The sequence below is a fragment of the Argopecten irradians genome, chromosome 1, assembly GCF_041381155.1.
Source record: "Argopecten irradians isolate NY chromosome 1, Ai_NY, whole genome shotgun sequence".
NCBI classification, from domain to species: Eukaryota; Metazoa; Mollusca; class Bivalvia; order Pectinida; family Pectinidae; genus Argopecten; species Argopecten irradians.
In genome coordinates, this window is record NC_091134.1 from 70879310 (window position 1) to 70903325 (window position 24016).

A 24016-nucleotide genomic window follows, 5' to 3' on the forward strand; every position below is an offset into this window, starting at 1 on the left:
ATGTCCAGTCTCTCCACCATGTCCAGTCTCGTCATCATGTCCAGTCTCGTCATCATGTCCAGTCTCTTCATCATGTCCAGTCTTGTCATCATGTCCAGTCTCTCCACCATGTCCAGTCTCGTCATCATGTCCAGTCTCTCCACCATGTCCAGTCTCTCTACCATGTCCAGTCTTGTCATCATGACCAGTCTCGTCATCATGTTCAGTCTTGTCATCATGTCCAGTCTTGCCACCATGTCCAGTCTCTCCACTATTTCCAGTTTCATCATCATGCCCAGTCTCTCTACCATGTCCAGTCTCGTCACCATGTCCAGTCTTGCCACCATGTCCAGTCTTGCCAACATGTCCAGTCTCATCATCATGTCCAGTCTTGCCACCATGTCCAGTCTCTCCACTATGTCCAGTTTCATCATCATGCCCAGTCACTCCACCATATCCAGTTTCATCATCATGCCCAGTCACTCCACCATGTCCAGTCTCTCCACCATGTCCAGTCTCTCCACCATGTCCAGTCTCGTCATCATGTCCAGTCTCGTCATCATATCCAGTCTCGTCATCATATCCAGTCTCGTCATCATGTCCAGTCTCTCCACCATGTCCAGTCTCACCACCATGTTTAGTCTCGTCATCATATCCAGTCTCGTCATCATATCCAGTCTCGTCATCATGTCCAGTCTTGCCACCATGTCCAGTCTTGTCATCATGTTCAGTCTTGTCATCATGTCCAGTCTCGTCATCATGTCCAGTCTCTCCACCATGTCCAGTCTCGTCATCATGTTCAGTCTCCTCACCATGTCCAGTCTCTCCACCATGTCCAGTCTCTCCACCATGTCCAGTCTCTCCACCATGTCCAGTCTCGTCATCATGTCCAGTCTTGTCATCATGTCCAGTCTTGCCACCATGTCCAGTCTCTCCACCATGTCCAGTCTCGTCATCATGTCCAGTCTCGTCATCATGTCCAGTCTCTCCACCATGTCCAGTCTCGTCATCATGTCCAGTCTCGTCACCATGTCCAGTCTCGTCATCATGTTCAGTCTTGTCATCATGTCCAGTCTTGTCATCATGTCCAGTCTCGTCATCATGTCCAGTTGCGCCATCATGTCCAGTCTCGTCACTGTACTGTACATGTACAGATTGATCTCCCTTGACACTGCCTCACCGTTAGCCATAATTGAGCTGAGTGTGCACCTTGAATGTTCCTGGTTCTGTCTCCAGGCTTGAACAGATGAAAGTTGATACAAGAGGTAGTTTCTGATCCTCACTAACATGCAGCATAAATGGAATGGGACAACTGGTTTTGCCCATGGTAAACATAGGTAATTGTGCTGGGTGGGGTGTTCTGTTTGGATATCTTTGACAGAATGGAGACTTTAGTCAGAAAGTACTACATGTATTAGTATAAGGACACATATTACTAAGGGAAGGCCATGCATAAATGCAGTGATTTTTCTTCATATATAACTGGGGTCGTTAAACGAACCCATTCCCAATGCCAAACCTCCCTATTTTTTTCCCAATTACAATGAAAAATTCCCAAATCACATTACAGAAAACCAAATTAAACCTGGAAACCCCTCCTCTCGTTGTTTTATCTAAAAACAAACTACTGTGAAACTGTTGTGATGGTTGCCACCTTTTGATAAATTGACACAGTTTACTGTTTTACACAATCTAATCATCTATAATAACATGTTTAGCAATGTGTAATTTTTTCTCAAAACTGTTCTTTTTGTGATTAAAAATTCCCAATTTGTAACAAAAACTTTTCCCCAAAAATACCTTGAAAAATCACTGAAATGGTCATTGATAGCTGTTAATAAAATGTTATGTGTGTAGCGGGATCGGACTGGGTTGCTCATCATTGACCAGGTAGCTCAGCTGTACAGCATTTAGCTGGTGTTCTGAGGTCCAGAGCTCGAATCCTGATCTGGCCACTACATTTTCTCCTCTACTGTTATACATGAACTGATTGGTATAGCCCAGACCTGCTACTACTTCCTCCTTTCTTAAAGTCTTTGATTCTTTGCCACCAAAGACAATTTCCTAACAGATAACAGGTTCTGTATCCCCCTACTAAGTATAAAAAGAACAACATGGTTCTAACGAACCTTAAGCTCTAGGGACCAACAAAATTACTTTGTTATACACAAAGCTCATTATACATACACAGTAAAACCCCTATAACTAGAACGGGACCAGATCAGTAGTGTGGGGAGTACAGGGTATTTGACTCATCCGAGGTTGGTCATGACCAATCATTGATATTCAAAATGTCTTGTCTGAAACTATGACAAACAATGCATGTCAACATTTTAATTACTGTGATGAAAGTGGTTTGTGATAGTAATATCAAATTGAAAATATATGTACACATAAAAATGAGCTTTTGAGAATTTCTCAAGGGCTGAACAACTGCTCCGTGAACACATGGCAGTGCTCCAGTTAAGACGAGTAAACAGGTAAAATACCCATTGAAATCTGTCAGTTAATTACCCCTAAAAGTGGTATGAATGTGTACAAATTACCCCTAAAATATTTGTGTACAAATTACCCCTAAAATATTTATTATACTCAACTCAAGTTGAATGAGCACTTACATCCAGAAACAAAATCAGAAGAAATTTAACAAAATCAGATGAATTTCGGTCATTTTTAAGAGTCTGCATTAACTGTGTTCTTGTTTCAGATAGAGATTCTTTTAACATAATAGCTCTTTGGCCAATTAGTCAGTATAAATATGCGACATCTGTTAGGCTATAAAAAAATTAATGACGCCACATGTTTTATTAGTAATATTATAAGCCATCCATGTACATAAAATTGTTTTAATATACATGTGTATATTTATATATATGCAAACGTTAATATTTAACATAAAAAATTGTTTACTAATAAGTAAACTGACTCATTCTGAACATGTGTTGCTATATACGCTCTTTCTTGAGAATATATCCCAAAGGGTTCAGAACATTTGTAGCCAAAATTAATTCAGAATTTTGAATAGATTATCTTTAGTAAATTGAATTATAAGGATTACTGGTAACTTGAATATATTTCCTTGATGGCGAACTTTACCCACCACTCCTTGTAGAGTCAGGGGTCCCCCAGGGCTCTGTTCTCGGCCTAAGCTTGTTCTTATATTACATCAATGATATGCCACTAAACTTCTCCTCTTCAGTTAGATTGTTCGCCGATGACACTATCTCGTACATAACCATTACATCGAAAAAAGATTAAGAAACACTCCAAAATGATCTAGGTAAACTAGCTGACTGGGAAAAAAGGTAATGTTCTTTCGATTACCAAGACTAAACCTTCAATCAAACACAATTATTATCTTCATGGTCACTGTTTGGAACACACTGATAATTAAGGCAAAATATCTGGGCGTAACAATCCAACACGACTTCAAATGGGACTCCCACATCAGCAACATCACCTGCACAGCCAATAAGACCCTTGGCTTTATTGGACGAAACCTCAAAATTAATTCAAAAAAGATAAAGAACAAGCATACAAATACCTGTACAGTGTGGGACCCATACCAGAAGGGAGACATTGATAAGCTAGAAATGGTCCAACGCAGAGCTGCTCGATATGTCACTAACAGATTCCATAACACCTCAAGCGTTAGTGACATGCTTGAACACCTAGAGTGGCCTAGCTTAGCGGTAATAAGAAAAAAAGCACGGCTTACTATGCTTTTCAAGATCACTCACAGCATAGTAGCTATTAAAAAATAACAATACTTGACCTCACAGTTACGTCCTACCAGACACTCCCATACACATGCATAACAAATAAATTACTGTAGAACTGATTCTCGCAAACACTCCTTCTTTCCCCGCACTATTCAAGACTGGAACTCTCTTCCGCAAGATCTTGTAATCTCAAAGTCGCTTGACTCCTTCAAAACTCGTCTCTCATCTCTAATTTAATTACAGTCGAGACTGTCTTATGTGACTTTCCAAGGGACCATTACAAAAAAGTCACATAAGACAGGGAGTCACTTAAGACAGTCCAACCACAACATTACTGTTTGAAAATCTGTAGTTAATTGTCATTAAATACATTCTTGTTTATTTATATATCAATTAACCTGATTTTCTTTTAAATAAATTAAAAATAATAATTATTAATTTTTAGAAAAATAAAACTGATTTTTTTTTATAAAAAATCATTTAGCAATACATGTAAATACAAGCAGACGCACTTTTTTTTTAATAAAAAAAAATAATTTAGTTATAAATACAAGCAGACGCACGTACAATGATATTTGGGTTAAAACTGTGTTTAAGACAAGAATTATATCTAGAGGGGGTGTAATTTTGGATTAAAAACCCAATTTTTTTTCTATTTAAAAAATATTTAATTACCATTTTTTTAACAGACACAAGAAAAAACCCATAAAAATCATACCTGTCCTAAAATGATAAAATGACCACTACAAAACAATTGCAGATGTTGTGTAGATGAAAAAAAAGAGAACTTTTGTAGAGGTAATATTTTAAAGCCTGAATTTTACAAATCTACTGTACTGGCATTAGGAGAGACATTTCAAGAAAAGATAGGGTTGCTGACTTCAGGATGGCAATTATAATGACTTCTTACTCATATCAAGGAGTGAAATTATGTTTGGTCATAAATGTCACGTACAAAACGAAAAGAATGTCACCCACGCCAAGCCATAGATTATATGGTAGGCAAAATAAAACATGCTGATTTATTTAACGTGTACCGTTATTTATTGTCAATGTTTACCATTTGTTATTAAGGAGAAATATCTGGATGTTAGTTTTGAAGCCAAATATTCTGGAAAAACAGATCTTTCCTGATCCGTCTAAACTTGTTACGCAGTAATGTACTCTAATAGTAGTCAACAGTCGATGTTTAGTTCGTTGTTCACACCTCTTTATCGATCATAATTAAGGCCGCAGGCGAATGAAAAGTCGCTCAAGACAGACCTTTTATAGTTTTTGGGGTTGTAAAAACACGGTCGCTTGTCACGTAAGACAGGGAGTCGCTGAAAACAGACCAATTATATAGCAAATTACGTTAGGGGTCTCAAGTAAGGTCACATAAGACAGGGAGTCGCTAGATACAGGGTGTCGCTCAGACAGTCTGGACTGTATTTTTCTTCTCTTCCCCTGTTCATAGCCACACCTTCAACTATATCGACATGATCTTCAATATGATCAAGTAGGTCGATTATTTGGTAGATGTAGATGTAGAGATTTTTTATGTTATTTAAGGATTAACTTGAATGGATTTTTAGGTCACCTGAGACGAAGTCTCAAGTGACCTATTCTAATCGCCTTTTGTCCGTCGTCGTGCGTCGTGCGTCGTTCGTCGTATGTCCGTAAAAAATTTACATTTTCGACTTCTTCTCCAAAACTGCTGAAGCAATTTCAATGAAATTTTGCGCAAACCTTCTAAGGCATAAGGCCAATCAAAATTGTGAATTATATGGTCCCCACCCTCCAGGGGGCTGTGGGAGGGGCCAAAAGGGGTAAAATTGAGTAAAATTTCAAAAATCTTCTTCTGTACTCACAGATGTGGTGTAGAATCAAATACTCTTCATAGATAGAAAGGTCTTAAGGTCCTTTACAAAAATTGTGAATTATATGACCCTGGGGTCTCTAGTTTCCTCCTGGGGAGGGGGTTAAGTTTACTATACTTTATATTGAGAAAACACATTTTTGCGCATTATTTGGTCATTTGTAATAGGAAATGAGTCAAATGTTGTCAGAATTATCAGTATGAGATGGCCATTTAATCCTATTAACAAATTTTCTATAACTGACCCCCAGGGGCCTTAGAGGCAGGGTCAAAAGGGGTCAAATAGGCTAAAACTTCAAAAATGTTCTTCTGAAATTCTGGATATGGTAGAATCAAATACTTTTAATAAATAGAAAGGTCTTAAGGTCCTTTACAAAAATTGTGAATTATATGACCCTGGGGTCTCACGTTTCCCCCTGGGGAGGGGGTCAAGTTTACTATAGTTTATATAGGGTAAACACATTTATGAGCATTTTTTGCTCAATTTTCATTGGAAACGAGTCAAACTTTGTTAGAATTATTAGTCTGAGATAGCATTTTAATATCATATCCACATTGGTTCTGGCCGAGTCAAACTTTGTTAGAATTATTAGTCTGAGATAGCATTTTAATATCATATCCACATTGGTTCTGGCCGACCCCCTGGGGGCAGAGGGGCGGGGCTAAAAAAGGGTCAAATAGGCTAAAACTTTAAATATTCTTTTAAAATTCTGGAAATGGTATAATCAAATACACTTTATAGATATGAAAAGGTCTTAAAGTTTGTTTATAAAAATTGTAAATTATATGACCCTGGGATCTCCTGTTTCCCCTTGGGGAGGGGGTCAAGTTTACTATAGTTTATATAGGATAAACACATTAATGAGCATTTTTTGCTCAATTTTCATAGGAAATGAGTCAAACTTGGTTAGAATTATTAGCCTGAGATAGCATTTTAATATCATATCCACATTGGTCCTGGCCGACCCCCTGGGGGCAGGGGGGGGGGGGGGCTAAAAAAGGGTCAAATAGGAGATTTCAGAAAAGATGGCGTGACGTCACAGAAAATTTACATCCGGGTCCTCAAAGGTACAAACACTGTATGTCGACTAATGAAAACAATAACAGATACGTACAGCCCTGCTACACAATCGATACTGTGGCAAAAGTATACACTTTCATACTTGCAAATTCTGATTTTAAAATGGTTTCTTATTGTTTAAGAGGCTACAGACATTTATATTTTGATATTTACAATTGTTTATTGCTAAATATATTTCTGTAGATTTAGTGTTGAAGCCAGCTTGCGAAGCGGTGCCGGGTCGTCACATCACACGAACCCGTTTTTTGTTCACACGTAGAAATCCATGTTGTGAAAAAGTTATGAATAGATAATTGATTTTATTGTCATGTTTCTGTTGTACATGAAAAAGCTGCTCACAACACTATATAACATAACGAAAGGTGGACCATATCTGGCTAGACCACGGCCGCTCGTGCATGGCTTCGTCGCTGGTAGATCACCGCAGGCCACAGCATTGTTTGGAAAATAAATCATATTAATAATTACCAACACTTTTATCTCAATAAGGACTTGTTTAAGATATATATTTTGTTATTTAATATATACAAGTTGTTTTAATGGAATGCTCTTGTATCGTAACAAAATGACGAATAGTAATTAAACTACTGTGTTACACGTACACGTATGGCTGCCGATCTCGAAAAATAAAATGGTGAAATCGTTCAGTTTTAATGCTGCAGATTTCATTTTTAATATTTCATTTTCAGCCGCTTTTATCCCATAGACTGCTATGTTAAGTCTCAAATTGAAGTGATATTACTTTTAGAAAATTTGAAAACATATTAGTTAGACTTCATTTAAATTGATATAAATTACAGATCGTAGTACTGTAAATGCCGGCCAGGATACATTGCGCACGGCTTCGAGAATCATAAATACTCTAGTTTTGTTTAAAAATGTGATAAAATGAACCTACAAACTGACTCATTTGTATGTTATAAACTAATTCCCAAAATTGATGAAAAAAAATTAACCAGAATACGTATTTTTTTGACACTGAAAATGGACGAAATTCGGGTTCTCGGCTGTACTGTAATGGCTGCCGTGGGCCTGGGGTAATCTACGAAAGCAAATGTTTAATTTTGCACTAATCATACATTGTAAGGTGTTTTATCAAGTAACACTTCGAAAACAGTAATAACTTATAATAATATTTTGGGGGACTTTGAATTTAATTTGTAATTTCAAGTTGATATTTGCAATGTCTGTCAATGTTATACGTAATGGCGACCGTGTTTTCTCGTAGCGGTCGAAAATGGAGTATAAACAGAGTAAAATATATGAATGCCATATGTTTAAATTAGTGCATTATTGTAAAATATTTTTATTTACACTTTTTTAAATTAAAATAACGCAATAGTTCTTGGTTTGTCGTACTATTTATTACAATAAAATGTAAACAAACATCGCAAGCGGCTGTGTTCCCACCATGTTAATGTGTACAGATATACGGAGTTGTACCTTTGAGCGCCCGGATGTACCTTTGTGTGACGTCATCGCCATCTTTTCTGAAATCTCCTATAGGCTAAAACTTCAAAAATCTTCTAAAATTCTGGATATAGTAGAATCAAATAATTATAGATGGAAAGGTCTTCTGTGAATTATATGATCTTGGGGTCTCACATTACCCCCTGGGGAGGGGTCAAGTTTACTTTAGTTTATATAGGAAAAACATATTTGTGAACATTATTTGCCCAATTTTCGTAGGAAATTAGTCAAACTTGATTAGAATTATTAGCCGAAGATATAGCATTTTAACATCCATATCCGTCCTTGATGACCCCCTGGGGGACCAAACAGGGTCAAATTGATTAAAAATACCTCTAAGTTCACAGGTTTGATGGAAGCAAATACTCTTCATAGTCTAAAAAGTTCCAATTTATAAATCACTGACCAACTTCAAGGCCCAGCATATAGTGTTTATATGTCTTTAATTTGTTTCATTAGTTGTTTCATTATATATTCTAACTCAGGTGACAGTTAAGGCCCATGGGCCTCTTGTTTATGTTATGAGATAAAGCAACGTCACAAACGGTGACGCTATTTTTAGCTCACCTGGTCCGAAGGACCAAGGTGAGCTTATGCCATACCGTGGTGTCCGGCGTCCGGCGTCCGGCGTCCGGCATCCCTCCGTCAACAATCGACTTCTTCTCCATAACCGCAGGTCAGATTTCAACAAAATTTGACTGGTAGCATCCTTATGGGCTACTAACTGAAAATTGTACAAATGATGGGGCTGACCCCCCAGGGGCCTGAGGGGCGGGGCCAAAAGGGGTCAATTTGGCTATTTCCATTTAAACGACTTCTTCTCTGAAACTAAGCATGGGATAGCACCCAAAATGCAATGGTAGCATCCTTATAGGGTGGGGATTCAAAATTGTACAAATGATGGGGCTGACCCCCTGGGGGCCTGAGGGGCGGGGTCAAAAGGGGTCAATTTGGCTATTTCCATTTAAACGACTTCTTCTATGAAACGAAGCATGGAATAGCATCCATAATGCAATTGTAGCATTTTTATAGGGTTGGGATTCAAAATTGTACAAATGATGGGGCTGACCCCCTGGGGGCCTGAGGGGCGAGGTCAAAAGGGGTCAATTTGGCTATTTCCATATAAACGACTTCTTCTCTGAAACTAAGCATGGAATAGCACTCATAATGCAATGTTACCATCATTATAGGATGGGGATTCAAAATGTACAAATGATGGGGCTGACATCCTAGGGGCTGGAGGGGCGAGGTCAAAAGAGGTCAATTTGGCTTTTCCATATAAACGACTTCTTCTCTAAAACTAAGCATGGGATAGCACTCATAATGCAATGGTAGCATCATTATAGGATGGGGATTCAAAATTGTACAAATGATGGGACTGACCCCCCCGTGGGCTGAGGGGCGGGGTTGTAAGGGAGCAATTTTTGCTGTTATCATATGAACGACTTCTTCTCTGCAACTCAGCATGGAAGAGCACTCATAATGCAATAGTAACATCCTTATAGGATGGGGATTTAAAATTAAACAGTATGGCAAAGTATAGGGCTGACTCCCTGGGGCCTTTGATGCGGGGCCAAAAAGATCAATTAGGCTACTATTTTCATATAAATTACTTCCTCTCTGAACCTTTGTATTGGATAGCATATTTGTATGGTATCTATAGCATTATTATATGGTTGTGTTTCAAAATTAAACAAATTTTGGAGTCAATTTTACTAATTTTTCTAATTGTAAGAGTCTTTGTGATAATTACAAAAAACAAAAACAAAACCAGGTGAGCGATACAGGCCCTCTGGGCCTCTTGTTTTTTTAATGGGCTGATAAAGTAAATTTTTAAGCCAATGAAAATGCTTGTAACAAGCAAGATTGAATTATGGATATATAACACACAAATCTGACTCTCATCATAAACCCCTTCATAAAATATTAACAACAAACATTAATAGCCAAACCTGTAAGGTGATAAAAATTTCGTTGACATATTAAATATGAACTGTAGATATAACTTTAATATGCATTAATAAGTTTATGGATATTTTATTAATATGCTTTCTTGAAATTTACATTTATGCTTTATGTACGGATTGAATTGTGTGACCCAGAGAGTGAGCTGGTACACTTATCAGCTATATCTAAATAGTTGGTCTCATTCCACTTGACTCGGTATATATTACCTTTATTCATGCATGAGTAATTCACTTTGTGATGCCACTTTTTCAGGTTTTCATGAATAACAATATTTATAGCCTTTGTAGTATTTCATAGCCCAATAACTGACAATAATAGTAAGAGTTTTGTCCACAGCTGATGGGCTATGGGTGCTGTACTGTATGTATGTGGACTGAGGAGCACCTGATGTGTATTATCACTTAAAATTTGGTTAAACAGAATTCAATTATTAAGCTTGTATATAATGCCCTTTTAACTAGTTTTTAGACATGGGTATATTGTCATGTGGTTAGAATATGATTTTAGACATGGGTATATTGTCATGTGGTTAGAATATAGTTTTAGACATGGGTATATTGTCATGTGGTTAGAATATGGTTTTAGACATAAGTATATTGTCATTTGTGGTTAGAATTTGGTTTTAGACATGGGTATATTGTCATGTGGTTAGAATTTGATTTTAGACATGGGTATATTGTCATGTGGTTAGAATTTGGTTTTAGACATGGGTATATTGTCATGTGGTTAGAATATAGTTTTAGACATAAGTATATTGTCATTTGTGGTTAGAATATAGTTTTAGACATGGGTATATTGTCATGTGGTTAGAATTTGGTTTTAGACATGGGTATATTGTCATGTGGTTAGATATTTAGGTTTTAGACATGGGTATATTGTCATGTGGTTAGAATATGGTTTTAGACATAAGTATATTGTCATTTTGTGGTTAGAATTTGGTTTTAGACATGGGTATATTGTCTGTGGTTAGAATATGGTTTTAGACATGGGTATATTGTCATGTGGTTAGAATATGGTTTTAGACATGGGTATATTGTCATGTGGAATATGGTTTAGACATTGTATATTGTCATTGTGGTTAGAATTTGGTTTTAGACATGGGTATATTGTCATGTGGTTAGAATTTGGTTTTAGACATGGGTTATATTGTCATGTGGTTAGAATTTGGTTTTAGACATGGGTATATTGTCATGTGTGGTTAGAATTTGTTTTAGATTATGTCATAGAATTGGTTTTAGACATGGGTATATTGTCATGTGGTTAGAATTATGGTTTTAGACATGGGTATATTGTCATGTGGTTAGAATTTGTTTTAGACATGGGTATATTGTCATGTGGTTAGAATTTGGTTTTGACATGGTATATTGTCATTGTGGTTAGAATTTGGTTTTAGACATGGGTGTATATTGTCATTTGTGGTTAGAATTTGGTTTTAGACATGGGTATATTGTCATGTGGTTAGAATTTGGTTTTAGACATGGGTATATTGTCATTTGTGGTTAGAATATGGTTTTTAGACATGGGTATATTGTCATGTGGTTAGAATATTGGTTTTAGACATGGGTATATTGTCATGTGGTTAGAATTTGGTTTTAGACATGGGTATATTGTCATTTGTGGTTAGAATTTGGTTTAGACATGGGTATATTGTCATGTGGTGGTTAGAATTTGGTTTTAGACATGGGTATATTTTATTTGTTTTAGACATGGGTATTTGACATGTGGTTAGAATTTGGTTTTAGACATGGGTATATTGTCATGTGGTTAGAATTTAGTTTTAGACATGGGTATATTGTCATGTGGTTAGAATATGGTTTTAGACATGGGTATATTGTCATGTGGTTAGAATTTGGTTTTTAGACATGGGTATATTGTCATTTGTGGTTAGAATTTGGTTTTTAGACATGGGTATATTGTCATGTGGTTAGAATTTGGTTTTAGACATGGGTATATTGTCATTTGTGGTTAGAATATGGTTTTAGGACATGGTATATTGTCATGTGGTTTAGAATTTGGTTTTAGAGACATGGGTATATTGTCATTGTGGTTAGAATTTTGTTTTAGACATGGGTATATTGTCATTTGTGGTTAGAATTTGGTTTTAGACATGGGTATATTGTCATGTGGTTAGAATTTGGTTTTAGACATGGGTATATATTTGGTTGTCATGTGGTTAGAATATGGTTTTAGACATGGGTATATTGTCATGTGGTTAGAATTTGGTTTTAGACATGGGTATATTGTCATTTGTGGTTAGAATTTGGTTTTAGACATGGGTATATTGTCATTTGTGGTTAGAATTTGGTTTTAGACATGGGTATATTGTCATTTGTGGTTAGAATTTGGTTTTAGACATGGGTATATTGTCATGTGGTTAGAATTTGGTTTTAGACATGGGTATATTGTCATGTGGTTAGAATTTGGTTTTAGACATGGGTATATTGTCATGTGGTTAGAATTTGGTTTTAGACATGGGTATATTGTCATTTGTGGTTAGAATTTGGTTTTAGACATGGGTATATTGTCATGTGGTTAGAATTTGGTTTTAGACATGGGTATATTGTCATTTGTGGTTAGAATTTGGTTTTAGACATGGGTATATTGTCATGTGGTTAGAATTTGGTTTTAGACATGGGTATATTGTCATGTGGTTAGAATTTGGTTTTAGACATGGGTATATTGTCATGTGGTTAGAATTTGGTTTTAGACATGGGTATATTGTCATGTGGTTAGAATTTGGTTTTAGACATGGGTATATTGTCATTTGGTTAGAATTTGTTTTAGACATGGTATATTGTCATGTGGTTAGAATTTGGTTTTAGACATGGGTATATTGTCATTTGTGGTTAGAATTTGGTTTTAGACATGGGTATATTGTCATTGTGGTTAGAATTTGGTTTTAGACATGGGTATATTGTCATGTGGTTAGAATTTGGTTTTAGACATGGGTATATTGTCATGTGGTTAGAATTTGGTTTTTAGACATGGGTATATTGTCATTTGTGGTTAGAATTTGGTTTTAGACATGGGTATATTGTCATGTGGTTAGAATTTGGTTTTAGACATGGGTATATTGTCATGTGGTTAGAATTTGGTTTTAGACATGGGTATATTGTCATTTGTGGTTAGAATTTGGTTTTAGACATGGGTATATTGTCATTTGTGGTTAGAATTTGGTTTTAGACATAAGTATATTGTCATGTGGTTAGAATTTGGTTTTAGACATGGGTATATTGTCATGTGGTTAGAATTTGGTTTTAGACATGGGTATATTGTCATGTGGTTAGAATTTGGTTTTAGACATGGGTATATTGTCATGTGGTTAGAATATGGTTTTAGACATAAGTATATTGTCATTTGTGGTTAGAATTTGGTTTTAGACATGGGTATATTGTCATGTTTTAGAATTTGGTTTTAGACATGGGTATATTGTCATTTGTGGTTAGAATTTGGTTTTAGACATGGGTATATTGTCATGTGGTTAGAATATGGTTTTAGACATGGGTATATTGTCATGTGGTTAGAATATGGTTTTAGACATGGGTATATTGTCATGTGGTTAGAATTTGGTTTTAGACATGGTATATGTCATGTGGTATATTGTCATTTGTGGTTAGAATTTGGTTTTAGACATGGGTATATTGTCAATGTGGTTAGAATTTGGTTTTAGACATGGGTATATTGTCATTTGTGGTTAGAATTTGGTTTTAGACATGGGTATATTGTCATTTGTGGTTAGAATTTAGTTTTAGACATGGGTATATTGTCATGTGGTTAGAATTTGGTTTTAGACATGGGTATATTGTCATTTGTGGTTAGAATTTGGTTTTAGACATGGGTATATTGTCATGTGGTTAGAATTTGGTTTTAGACATGGGTATATTGTCATGTGGTTAGAATTTGGTTTTAGACATGGGTATATTGTCATGTGGTTAGAATATGGTTTTAGACATGGGTATATTGTCATGTGGTTAGAATTTGGTTTTAGACATGGGTATATTGTCATTTGTGGTTAGAATTTGGTTTTAGACATGGGTATATTGTCATTTGTGGTTAGAATTTGGTTTTAGACATGGGTATATTGTCATGTGGTTAGAATTTGGTTTTAGACATGGGTATATTGTCATTTGTGGTTAGAATTTGGTTTTAGACATGGGTATATTGTCATGTGGGTTAGAATTTGGTTTTAGACATGGGTATATTGTCATTTGTGGTTAGAATTTGGTTTTAGACATGGGTATATTGTCATTTGTGGTTAGAATTTGGTTTTAGACATGGGTATATTGTCATGTGGTTAGAATTTGGTTTTAGACATGGGTATATTGTCATTTGTGGTTAGAATTTGGTTTTAGACATGGGTATATTGTCATTGTGGTTAGAATTTGGTTTTAGACATGGGTATATTGTCATGTGGTTAGAATTTGGTTTTAGACATGGGTATATTGTCATTTGTGGTTAGAATTTGGTTTTAGGACATGGGTATATTGTCATGTGGGTTAGAATTTGGTTTTAGACATGGGTATATTGTCATGTGGTTAGAATTTGGTTTTAGACATGGGTATATTGTCATGTGGTTAGAATTTGGTTTTAGACATGGGTATATTGTCATTGTGGTTAGAATTTGGTTTTTAGACATGGGTATATTGTCATGTGGTTAGAATTTGGTTTTAGACATGGGTATATTGTCATTTGTGGTTAGAATTTGGTTTTAGACATGGGTATATTGTCATTTGTGGTTAGAATTTGGTTTTAGACATGGGTATATTGTCATGTGGTTAGAATTTGGTTTTAGACATGGGTATATTGTCATTTGTGGTTAGAATTTGGTTTTAGACATGGGTATATTGTCATTTGTGGTTAGAATTTGGTTTTAGACATGGGTATATTGTCATTTGTGGTTAGAATTTGGTTTTAGACATGGGTATATTGTCATGTGGTTAGAATTTGGTTTTAGACATGGGTATATTGTCATGTGGTTAGAATTTGGTTTTAGACATGGGTATATTGTCATTTGTGGTTAGAATTTGGTTTTAGACATGGGTATATTGTCATTTGTGGTTAGAATTTGGTTTTAGACATGGGTATATTGTCATTTGTGGTTAGAATTTGGTTTTAGACATGGGTATATTGTCATGTGGTTAGAATTTGGTTTTAGACATGGGTATATTGTCATTTGTGGTTAGAATTTGGTTTTAGACATGGGTATATTGTCATTTGTGGTTAGAATTTGGTTTTAGACATGGGTATATTGTCATGTGGTTAGAATTTGGTTTTAGACATGGGTATTGTCATGTGGTTAGAATTTGGTTTTAGACATGGGTATATTGTCATTTGTGGTTAGAATTTGGTTTTAGACATGGGTATATTGTCATTTGTGGTTAGAATTTGGTTTTAGACATGGGTATATTGTCATGTGGTTAGAATTTGGTTTTAGACATAAGTATATTGTCATTTGTGGTTAGAATTTGGTTTTAGACATGGGTATATTGTCATTTGTGGTTAGAATTTGGTTTTAGACATGGGTATATTGTCATTTGTGGTTAGAATTTGGTTTTAGACATGGGTATATTGTCATGTGGTTAGAATTTGGTTTTAGACATGGGTATATTGTCATTTGTGGTTAGAATTTGGTTTTAGACATGGGTATATTGTCATTTGTGGTTAGAATTTGGTTTTAGACATGGGTATATTGTCATTTGTGGTTAGAATTTGGTTTTAGACATGGGTATATTGTCATGTGGTTAGAATTTGGTTTTAGACATGGGTATATTGTCATGTGGTTAGAATTTGGTTTTAGACATGGGTATATTGTCATGTGGTTAGAATTTGGTTTTAGACATGGGTATATTGTCATTGTGGTTAGAATTTGGTTTTAGACATGGGTATATTGTCATGTGGTTAGAATTTGGTTTTAGACATGGGTATATTGTCATGTGGTTAGAATTTGGTTTTAGACATGGGTATATTGTCATGTGGTTAGAATTTGGTTTTAGACATGGGTATATTGTCATTTGTGGTTAGAATTTGGTTTTAGACATGGGTATATTGTCATGTGGTTAGAATTTGGTTTTAGACATGGGTATATTGTCATGTGGTTAGAATTTGGTTTTAGACATGGGTATATTGTCATGTGGTTAGAATTTGGTTTTAGACATGGGTATATTGTCATTTGTGGTTAGAATTTGGTTTTAGACATGGGTATATTGTCATTTGTGGTTAGAATTTGGTTTTAGACATGGGTATATTGTCATTTGTGGTTAGAATTTGGTTTTAGACATGGGTATATTGTCATGTGGTTAGAATTTGGTTTTAGACATGGGTATATTGTCATTTGTGGTTAGAATTTGGTTTTAGACATGGGTATATTGTCATGTGTGGTTAGAATTTGGTTTTAGACATGGGTATATATTGTCATGTGGTTAGAATTTGGTTTTAGACATGGGTATATTGTCATGTGGTTAGAATTTGGTTTTAGACATGGGTATATTGTCATGTGGTTAGAATATGGTTTTAGACATGGGTATATTGTCATGTGGTTAGAATATGGTTTTAGACATGGGTATATTGTCATGTGGTTAGAATTTGGTTTTAGACATGGGTATATTGTCATGTGGTTAGAATTTGGTTTTAGACATGGGTATATTGTCATGTGGTTAGAATTTGGTTTTAGACATGGGTATATTGTCATGTGGTTAGAATTTGGTTTTAGACATGGGTATATTGTCATTTGTGGTTAGAATTTGGTTTTAGACATGGGTATATTGTCATTTGTGGTTAGAATTTGGTTTTAGACATGGGTATATTGTCATGTGGTTAGAATTTGGTTTTAGACATGGGTATATTGTCATGTGGTTAGAATTTGGTTTTAGACATGGGTATATTGTCATGTGGTTAGAATTTGGTTTTAGACATGGGTATATTGTCATGTGGTTAGAATTTGGTTTTAGACATGGGTATATTGTCATGTGGTTAGAATTTGGTTTTAGACATGGGTATATTGTCATGTGGTTAGAATTTGGTTTTAGACATGGGTATATTGTCATGTGGTTAGAATTTGGTTTTAGACATGGTATATTGTCATTTTGGGTTAGAATTTGGTTTTAGACATGGGTATATTGTCATGTGGTTAGAATATGGTTTTAGACATGGTATATTGTCATGTGGTTAGAATATGATTTTAGACATGGGTATATTGTCATGTGGTTAGAATTTGGTTTTAGACATGGGTACCGTATATTGTCCTTTGTGGTTAGAATTTGGTTTTAGACATGGGTATATTGTCATTTGTGGTAAGAATCTGGTTTTAGACATGGGTATATTGTCATGTGGTTAGAATTTGGTTTTAGACATGGGTATATTGTCATTTGTGGTTAGAATTTGGTTTTAGACATGGGTATATTGTCATTTGTGGTTAGAATTTGGTTTTAGACATGGGTATATTGTCATTTGTGGTTAAAATATGGTTTTAGACATGGGTATATTGTCATTTGTGGTTAGAATTTGGTTTTAGACATGGGTATATTGTCATGTGGTTAGAATATGGTTTTTTAGACATAAGTATATTGTCATGTGGTTAGAATATGGTTTTAGACATGGGTATATTGTCATGTGGTTAGAATATGGTTTTTGACATGGGTATATTGTCATTTGTGGTTAGAATATGGTTTTAGACATGGGTATATTGTCATTTGTGGTTAGAATTTGGTTTTAGACATGGGTATTTTGTCATGTGGTTAGAATTTAGTTTTAGACATGGGTTGTCATGTGGTTAGAATTTAGTTTTAGACATGGGTATAATTGTCATGTGGTTAGAATTTGGTGTTTATGTTTTGGTTTAGTTGATCATGTTCAAGGAGAAATTTGAGAGAATTACTGGATTTTACAAGGCCAAAATTGACCTAATTGTGCTTAGTTAAGTTTTTAGTACAAGTGTTGAAATAGTGTGATTCTGACCTGTAACAATTACCATTGAATTCTACATCATTTAATATTACATATGTTATTATGGGCAATTATGTGAAAGGAGAAAAATATAGGAATTTGAGAATTTATGATCAATTATGGAGTAAATTTTAGCCTATCGCCGGATAGGCAATAATTTACTAAATAGTTTATTGCATGTTTTTCACAATATGTCGAGATACAAATGCATGTGAGACAAGTAATTACCTGGAATGTGATGTGCCTTTTTTGCCCACTATTGTCAGATATTGGGCTATTCAAATCGCTTTTCGTCCGTCGTCCGTCCTTCCGTCTGATAGCAATTTTTGTTATCACAAGGGATCTGTCTCAAATTTTATATGTAGGTTCCCTAGGGCCATAGTTGTGCATATTACATTTTGGGACCAATTGGTGGAAGCTGGCCAACAGGCAGCTATCTTGAATTTTGATATTTGAAGTTTGTTACCACTATTTCTTAGAAAGTATGAAGGGATCTGTCTCAAATTTGATACATCGGTTCCTCTTGGGCCATAGTTGGGCATATTGCATTTTAGGATCGATTTGTCAACAAGATGGCCGACAGGCAGCTATCTTGGATTTTGATAGTTGACTGAAAGGAGAAGGTACGTTAAGACTCGAATATGGCCCCAAAATTAATTCTCCAGTAAAGAACAACATATTTTGCCATAAAACAGTTGAATACATTTGCTAACACATTACATCCTGAAAATATTCCGCATGTGCCAATTATGTTCACTATGACGTCATCAACATGCAGTTTCCCGCCATTTTTCACAAAAATCCTTGAAAAATCATACTTTTTGAGTGGTTTTCTCTAAAAATGAATGTGGCCGCCTTCGTGGAGCAGAAAGAGATTTTCACACGTTGTGTATGGTGTATTTACGCATATCCATGCAAAATATAAAGTTGCTCCAAGGTGGCGGCCAAATTCATTTTAAGCCTTTTCTAACCTAAAGATGATGAATTTCTAGCAAAATTTGGCGAGAAGAGGAAAATCATCAATTTAATGACGTCATGGGTGGAGCACATCGTGTACATGGTTATAAAAAGTTATGTTTTGATGAATGGCAAGTATGAGAGTATTTATTGATGTGAAATTGATGTGGATCAGAGTTAATATTTTTCGGCCTGAAAAATTAAGGCCAAATACTGGTCCTATTATATCTACTCCTTTAAAAAACAGAGAAAAGATATCTCTTTCCATTGTCAGACATAGATCATTCTTTGGTGGGTGCCAAGATCCCTCTGGGATCTCTTGTATAATTACCTGGAATGTGTTGTTAATAAATACCTTTTGTATTTTCTAGGAAGGACTGGGAGGATCTACTGGGTATTGTGAGATGTGAGATTCTGAGTAAGACGTCCAACTCGGATATGGATGCATACGTCCTCAGGTACATTTACCAGATCAATAAATAATTTGATGATGTACAATTTGGTCTAAACAGAGACTCAACAACCAACCTCAATGTAATATTGTTAGATGACATTTTTCATTTGTGTAACAGCATTACCAAATGGTCAAGGTAAACATCAGATATTGTTTGTACTTTTACCTGGTACATCAAAAATAAATGACGCATTATAATGATGACATTGATAAAACTAACTTTTTGAAAGCCTAAACTATATATCTAGTTATATTATACGACTTGTAAATTATATCAAATTTTTTATCATGACAATACTGCTAACCTTTGTCTCTTTATGTTACGGTAATTATATGAGGAAGAGGAATATTTTTAAATAAGAAGTCACTAAAAGAACTTTGAAGAATAATACATTCCACATACTCATCCTTGAAATCTAATGAGTTGTATCTCTTTTTAGGTCATCTGACCGAAGGTCAGGATGACCTATTGTCATCGTGTTTCGTCCGTCGTCGTGCGCCGTCCGCCGTCCGCCGTGCGTCGTGCGTAAGACTATTTATACAAAAGCCTACTCCTCCTTAACCCTTGAGCGGATTACATCCATATTTGGTGTGAAACATCATTGGGGAAGGACAATCATATTTTATATAAATGAGCCTGGTCTGACCCCTTGGGGCTGAGGGGTGGGGCCCCAAAAGGGCAAATTTTCTTAATTTTAGCTTTAAAATCCTACTCCTCCTTCATCCTTGGATGGATTTCATCCATATTTGGTGTGAAACATCATTGGGGATGGACAATCATATTTTATATAAAAGAGCCTTGTCAGACCCCTAGGGGCTGAGAGGTGGGGCCCCAAAAGGGCAAATTTTCTTAATTTAAGCTTTAAAATCCTACTCCTCTTTCATCCTTGGATGGATTTCATCCATATTTGGTGTGAAACATCATTGGGGAAGGACATTCATATTTGGTGTGAAACATCATTGGGGAAGGACAATCATATTTTATATAAATGAGCCTGGTCCGACCCTTAGGGGCTGAGGGATGGGGCCCAAAAAAGGGCAAATTTTCTTAATTTTAGCTTTAAAATCCTACTCCTCCTTCATCCTTGAATGGATTTCATCTATATTTGGTGTAAAACATCGTTGGGGAAGGACAATCATATTTTATATAAATGAGATAGGTCCGACCCCTAGGGGCAGAGGGGCGGGGCCCCAAAAGGGCAAATTTTCTTAATTTAAGCTTTTAAATCCTACTCCTCCTTCATCCTTGAATGGATTTCATCCATATTTGGTGTGAAACATCATTGGGGAAGGACAATCATATTTTATATAAATGAGCCTGGTCAGACCCCTAGGGGCTGAGGGATGGGGCCCAAAAAGGGCAAATTTTCTTAATTTTAGCTTTAAAATCCTACTCCTCTTTCATCCTTGGATGGATTTCATCCATATTTGGTGTGAAACATCATTGGGGAAGGACAATCATATTTTATATAAATGAGCCTGGTCCGACTCCTAGGGGCTGAGGGATGGGGCCTAAAGAAGGGCAAATTTTCTTAATTTTAGCTTTAAAATTCTACTCCTCTTTCATCCTTGGATGGATTTCATCCATATTTGGTGTGAAACATCATTGGGGAAGGACAATCATATTTTATATAAATGAGCCTGGTCCGACCCCTAGGGGCTGAGGGATGGGGCCCAAAAAAGGGCAAATTTTCTTAATTTTAGCTTTAAAATCCTACTCCTCCTTCATCCTTGAATGGATTTCATCTATATTTGGTGTAAAATATCATTGGGGAAGGACAATCATATTTTATATAAATGAGCCTGGTCCGAACCCTAGGGGCTGAGGGGTGGGGCCCCTAAAGGGCAAATTTCTTAATTTTAGCTTTAAAATCCTACTTCTCCTTCATCCTTGGATGGATTTCATCCATATTTGGTGTGAAACATCGTTGGGGAAGGACAATCGTATTTTATATAAATGAGCCTGGTGACCCCTAGGGGCAGAGGAGCGGGGCTCCAAAAGAGGAAATTTTCTTAATTTAAGCTTTAAAATCCTACTCCACCTTCATCCTTGAATGGATTTCATCCATATTTGGTGTGAAACATCATTGGGGAAGGGCAATCATATTTTATGTAAATGAGCCTGGTCGGACCCTTAGGGGCTGAGGGGTGGGGTCCCAAATGGGGAAATTTTCTTAATTTTAGCTTTAAAATCCTACTCCTCCTTCATCCTTGGATGGATTTCATCCATATTTGGTGTGAAAAATCATTGGGGACGGACAATCATATTTTATATAAATGAGTCTGGTCCGACCCCTAGGGGCTGAGGGGTGGGGCCCCAAAAGGGCAAATTTTCTTAATTTTAGCTTTAAAATCCTACTCCTCCTTCATCCTTTGATGGATTTCATCTATATTTGGTGTGAAACATCATTGGGGAGGGACAATCATATTTTATATAAATGAGCATGGTCCGACCCCTTGGGGTCGAGGGATGGGGCCCCAAAAGGGCAAATTTTCTTAATTTTAACTTTAAAATCCTACTCCTCCTTCATCCTTGGATGAATTTCATCCATATTTGGTGTGAAACATCATTTTGGAAGGAAAATAATATTTTATATAAATGAGTCTTGTCCGACCCCTAGGGGCTAAGGGGTGGGGTCCAAAAAGGGCAAATTTTCTTAATTTTCGCTGGCCCACTTCCTGTTTTCAGGTTTTGGTCTCCGATCTCAATCAAAATTGGTCTATAGGGGTTTTAATTGATGCCGAACAACATGCAAACGTTTTCGTAAAGATTTTGGTATTCCAAGATGGCCGCTGGCCCACTTCCTGTATTAAGGTTTCAGTCTCCGATCTCAATGAAAATTGGTATATAGGGGTTTTAATTGATGCCGAATAACATGCAAACATTTTCGTAAAGATTTTGGTATTCCAAGATGGCCGCTGGCCCACTTCCTGTTTTAAGGTTTCAGTCTCCGATCTCAATGAAAATTGGTATATAGGGGTTTTAATTGATGCCGAATAACATGCAAAAATTTTCGTAAAGATTTTGGTATTCCAAGATGGCTGCTGGCCCACTTCCTGTTTTCAGGTTTCAGTCTCCGATCTCAATGAAAATTGATCTATAGGGGTTTTAATTGATTCAGAAGGGGGAACTTTAGGTGAAGACAATCATATTTTATAAAGGACCGAGCTAAGACCCATTGGGATAGTATGGAGGAGGTCCAAAATGGGAGCTTTGCTGAAATTTGGCTTTAAAATCTGACTCCTCCTTATATTAATCCTTGAATGGGTTACAACCATATATGGATGAAGGGCTACCAAGTTTGTTCAACAAATGACATTTACCTATTTCAGAAACTTACATATTCAACTAAGGAGTTCCTTGTATTGTTTATATTAATCGTTAACCAATACTTTATACTTTGTTGTTTTGTGCCATGAGTCAGATGACCGTTAAGGCCCATGGGCCTCTTGTTACAGTGAGAGCTTGGTCCTGTAACTCTTTTATAATAGTTTGTTCAGTGAGAGCTTGGTCCTGGATTTCTTTTGTAATGTGTTTGTACAGTGAGAGCTTTGGTCCTGTTACTTATTTATAATGTGTTTGTACAGTGAGAGCTTGGTCCTGTAACTCTTTTATAATGTGTTTGTACAGTGAGAGCTTGGTCCTGTATCTCTTTTGTAATTGTTTATTCAGTGAGAGCTTGGTCCTGTAACTCTATCATAATGGTGTGTAAAGTGAGAGCTTGGTCCTGTATCTCTATTGTAATGGTTTGTACAGTGAGAGCTTGGTCCTGTATCTCTTTTGTAATGGTTTGTACAGTGAGAGCTTGGTCCTGTATCTCTTTTGCAATTTGTTTGTACAGTGAGAGCTTGGTCCTGTAACTTTATTTTAATTGATTGTACAGTGAGAGCCTGGACCTTAATCTCTTTTGTAATTGGTGTACAGTGAGAGCTTGGTCCTGTATCTCTTTTGTAATTGTTTATTCATTGAGAGCTCGGTCCTGTATCTCTTTTGTAATTGTTTATTCAGTGAGAGCTTGGTCCTGTAACTCTATCATAATGGTTTGTACAGTGAGATTGGTCCTGTGACTCTTTTATAATGTGTTTGTACAGTGAGAGCTTGGTCCTGTAACTATTTTATAATTGTTTGTACAGTGAGAGCTTGGTCCTGTATCTCTTTTGTAATGTTTTTTTTTTACAGTGAGAGCTTGGTTGTGTATCTCTTTCATAATGTTTTTGTACAGTGAGAGCTTGGTCCTATAACTTTATTATAATGATTTGTACAATGAGAGCTTGGTCCTGTAACTATTTTATAATTGTTTGTACAGTGAGAGCTCGGTCCTGTATCTCTTTTATAATTGTTTGTACAGTGAGATTGGTCCTGTATCTCTTTTATAACATGTTTGTACATTGATAGCTTGGTCCCGTGACTCTTTTATAATGTGTTTGTACAGTGAGAGCTTGGTCCTGTATCTCTTTTGTAATTGTTTATTCAGTGAGATTGGTCCTGTATCTCTTTTATAACATGTTTGTACATTGATAGCTTGGTCCCGTGACTCTTTTATAATGTGTTTGTACAGTGAGAGCTTGATCCTGTATCTCTTCTG

The 24016-nt window shown here is 36.0% G+C and overlaps 1 protein-coding gene across 1 annotated transcript in view; it reads left to right on the forward strand.

Moving 5' to 3' along the window:
* LOC138307261 (S-adenosylmethionine decarboxylase proenzyme-like) overlaps positions 1-24016 on the forward strand; it is a 49551-nt gene that overhangs the window by 2906 nt on the left and 22629 nt on the right. The window contains exon 3 of the mRNA XM_069247907.1: positions 19348-19434. Coding sequence (XP_069104008.1) covers positions 19348-19434 — 87 coding nt within the window. The remainder of the gene's footprint in view (positions 1-19347; positions 19435-24016) is intronic.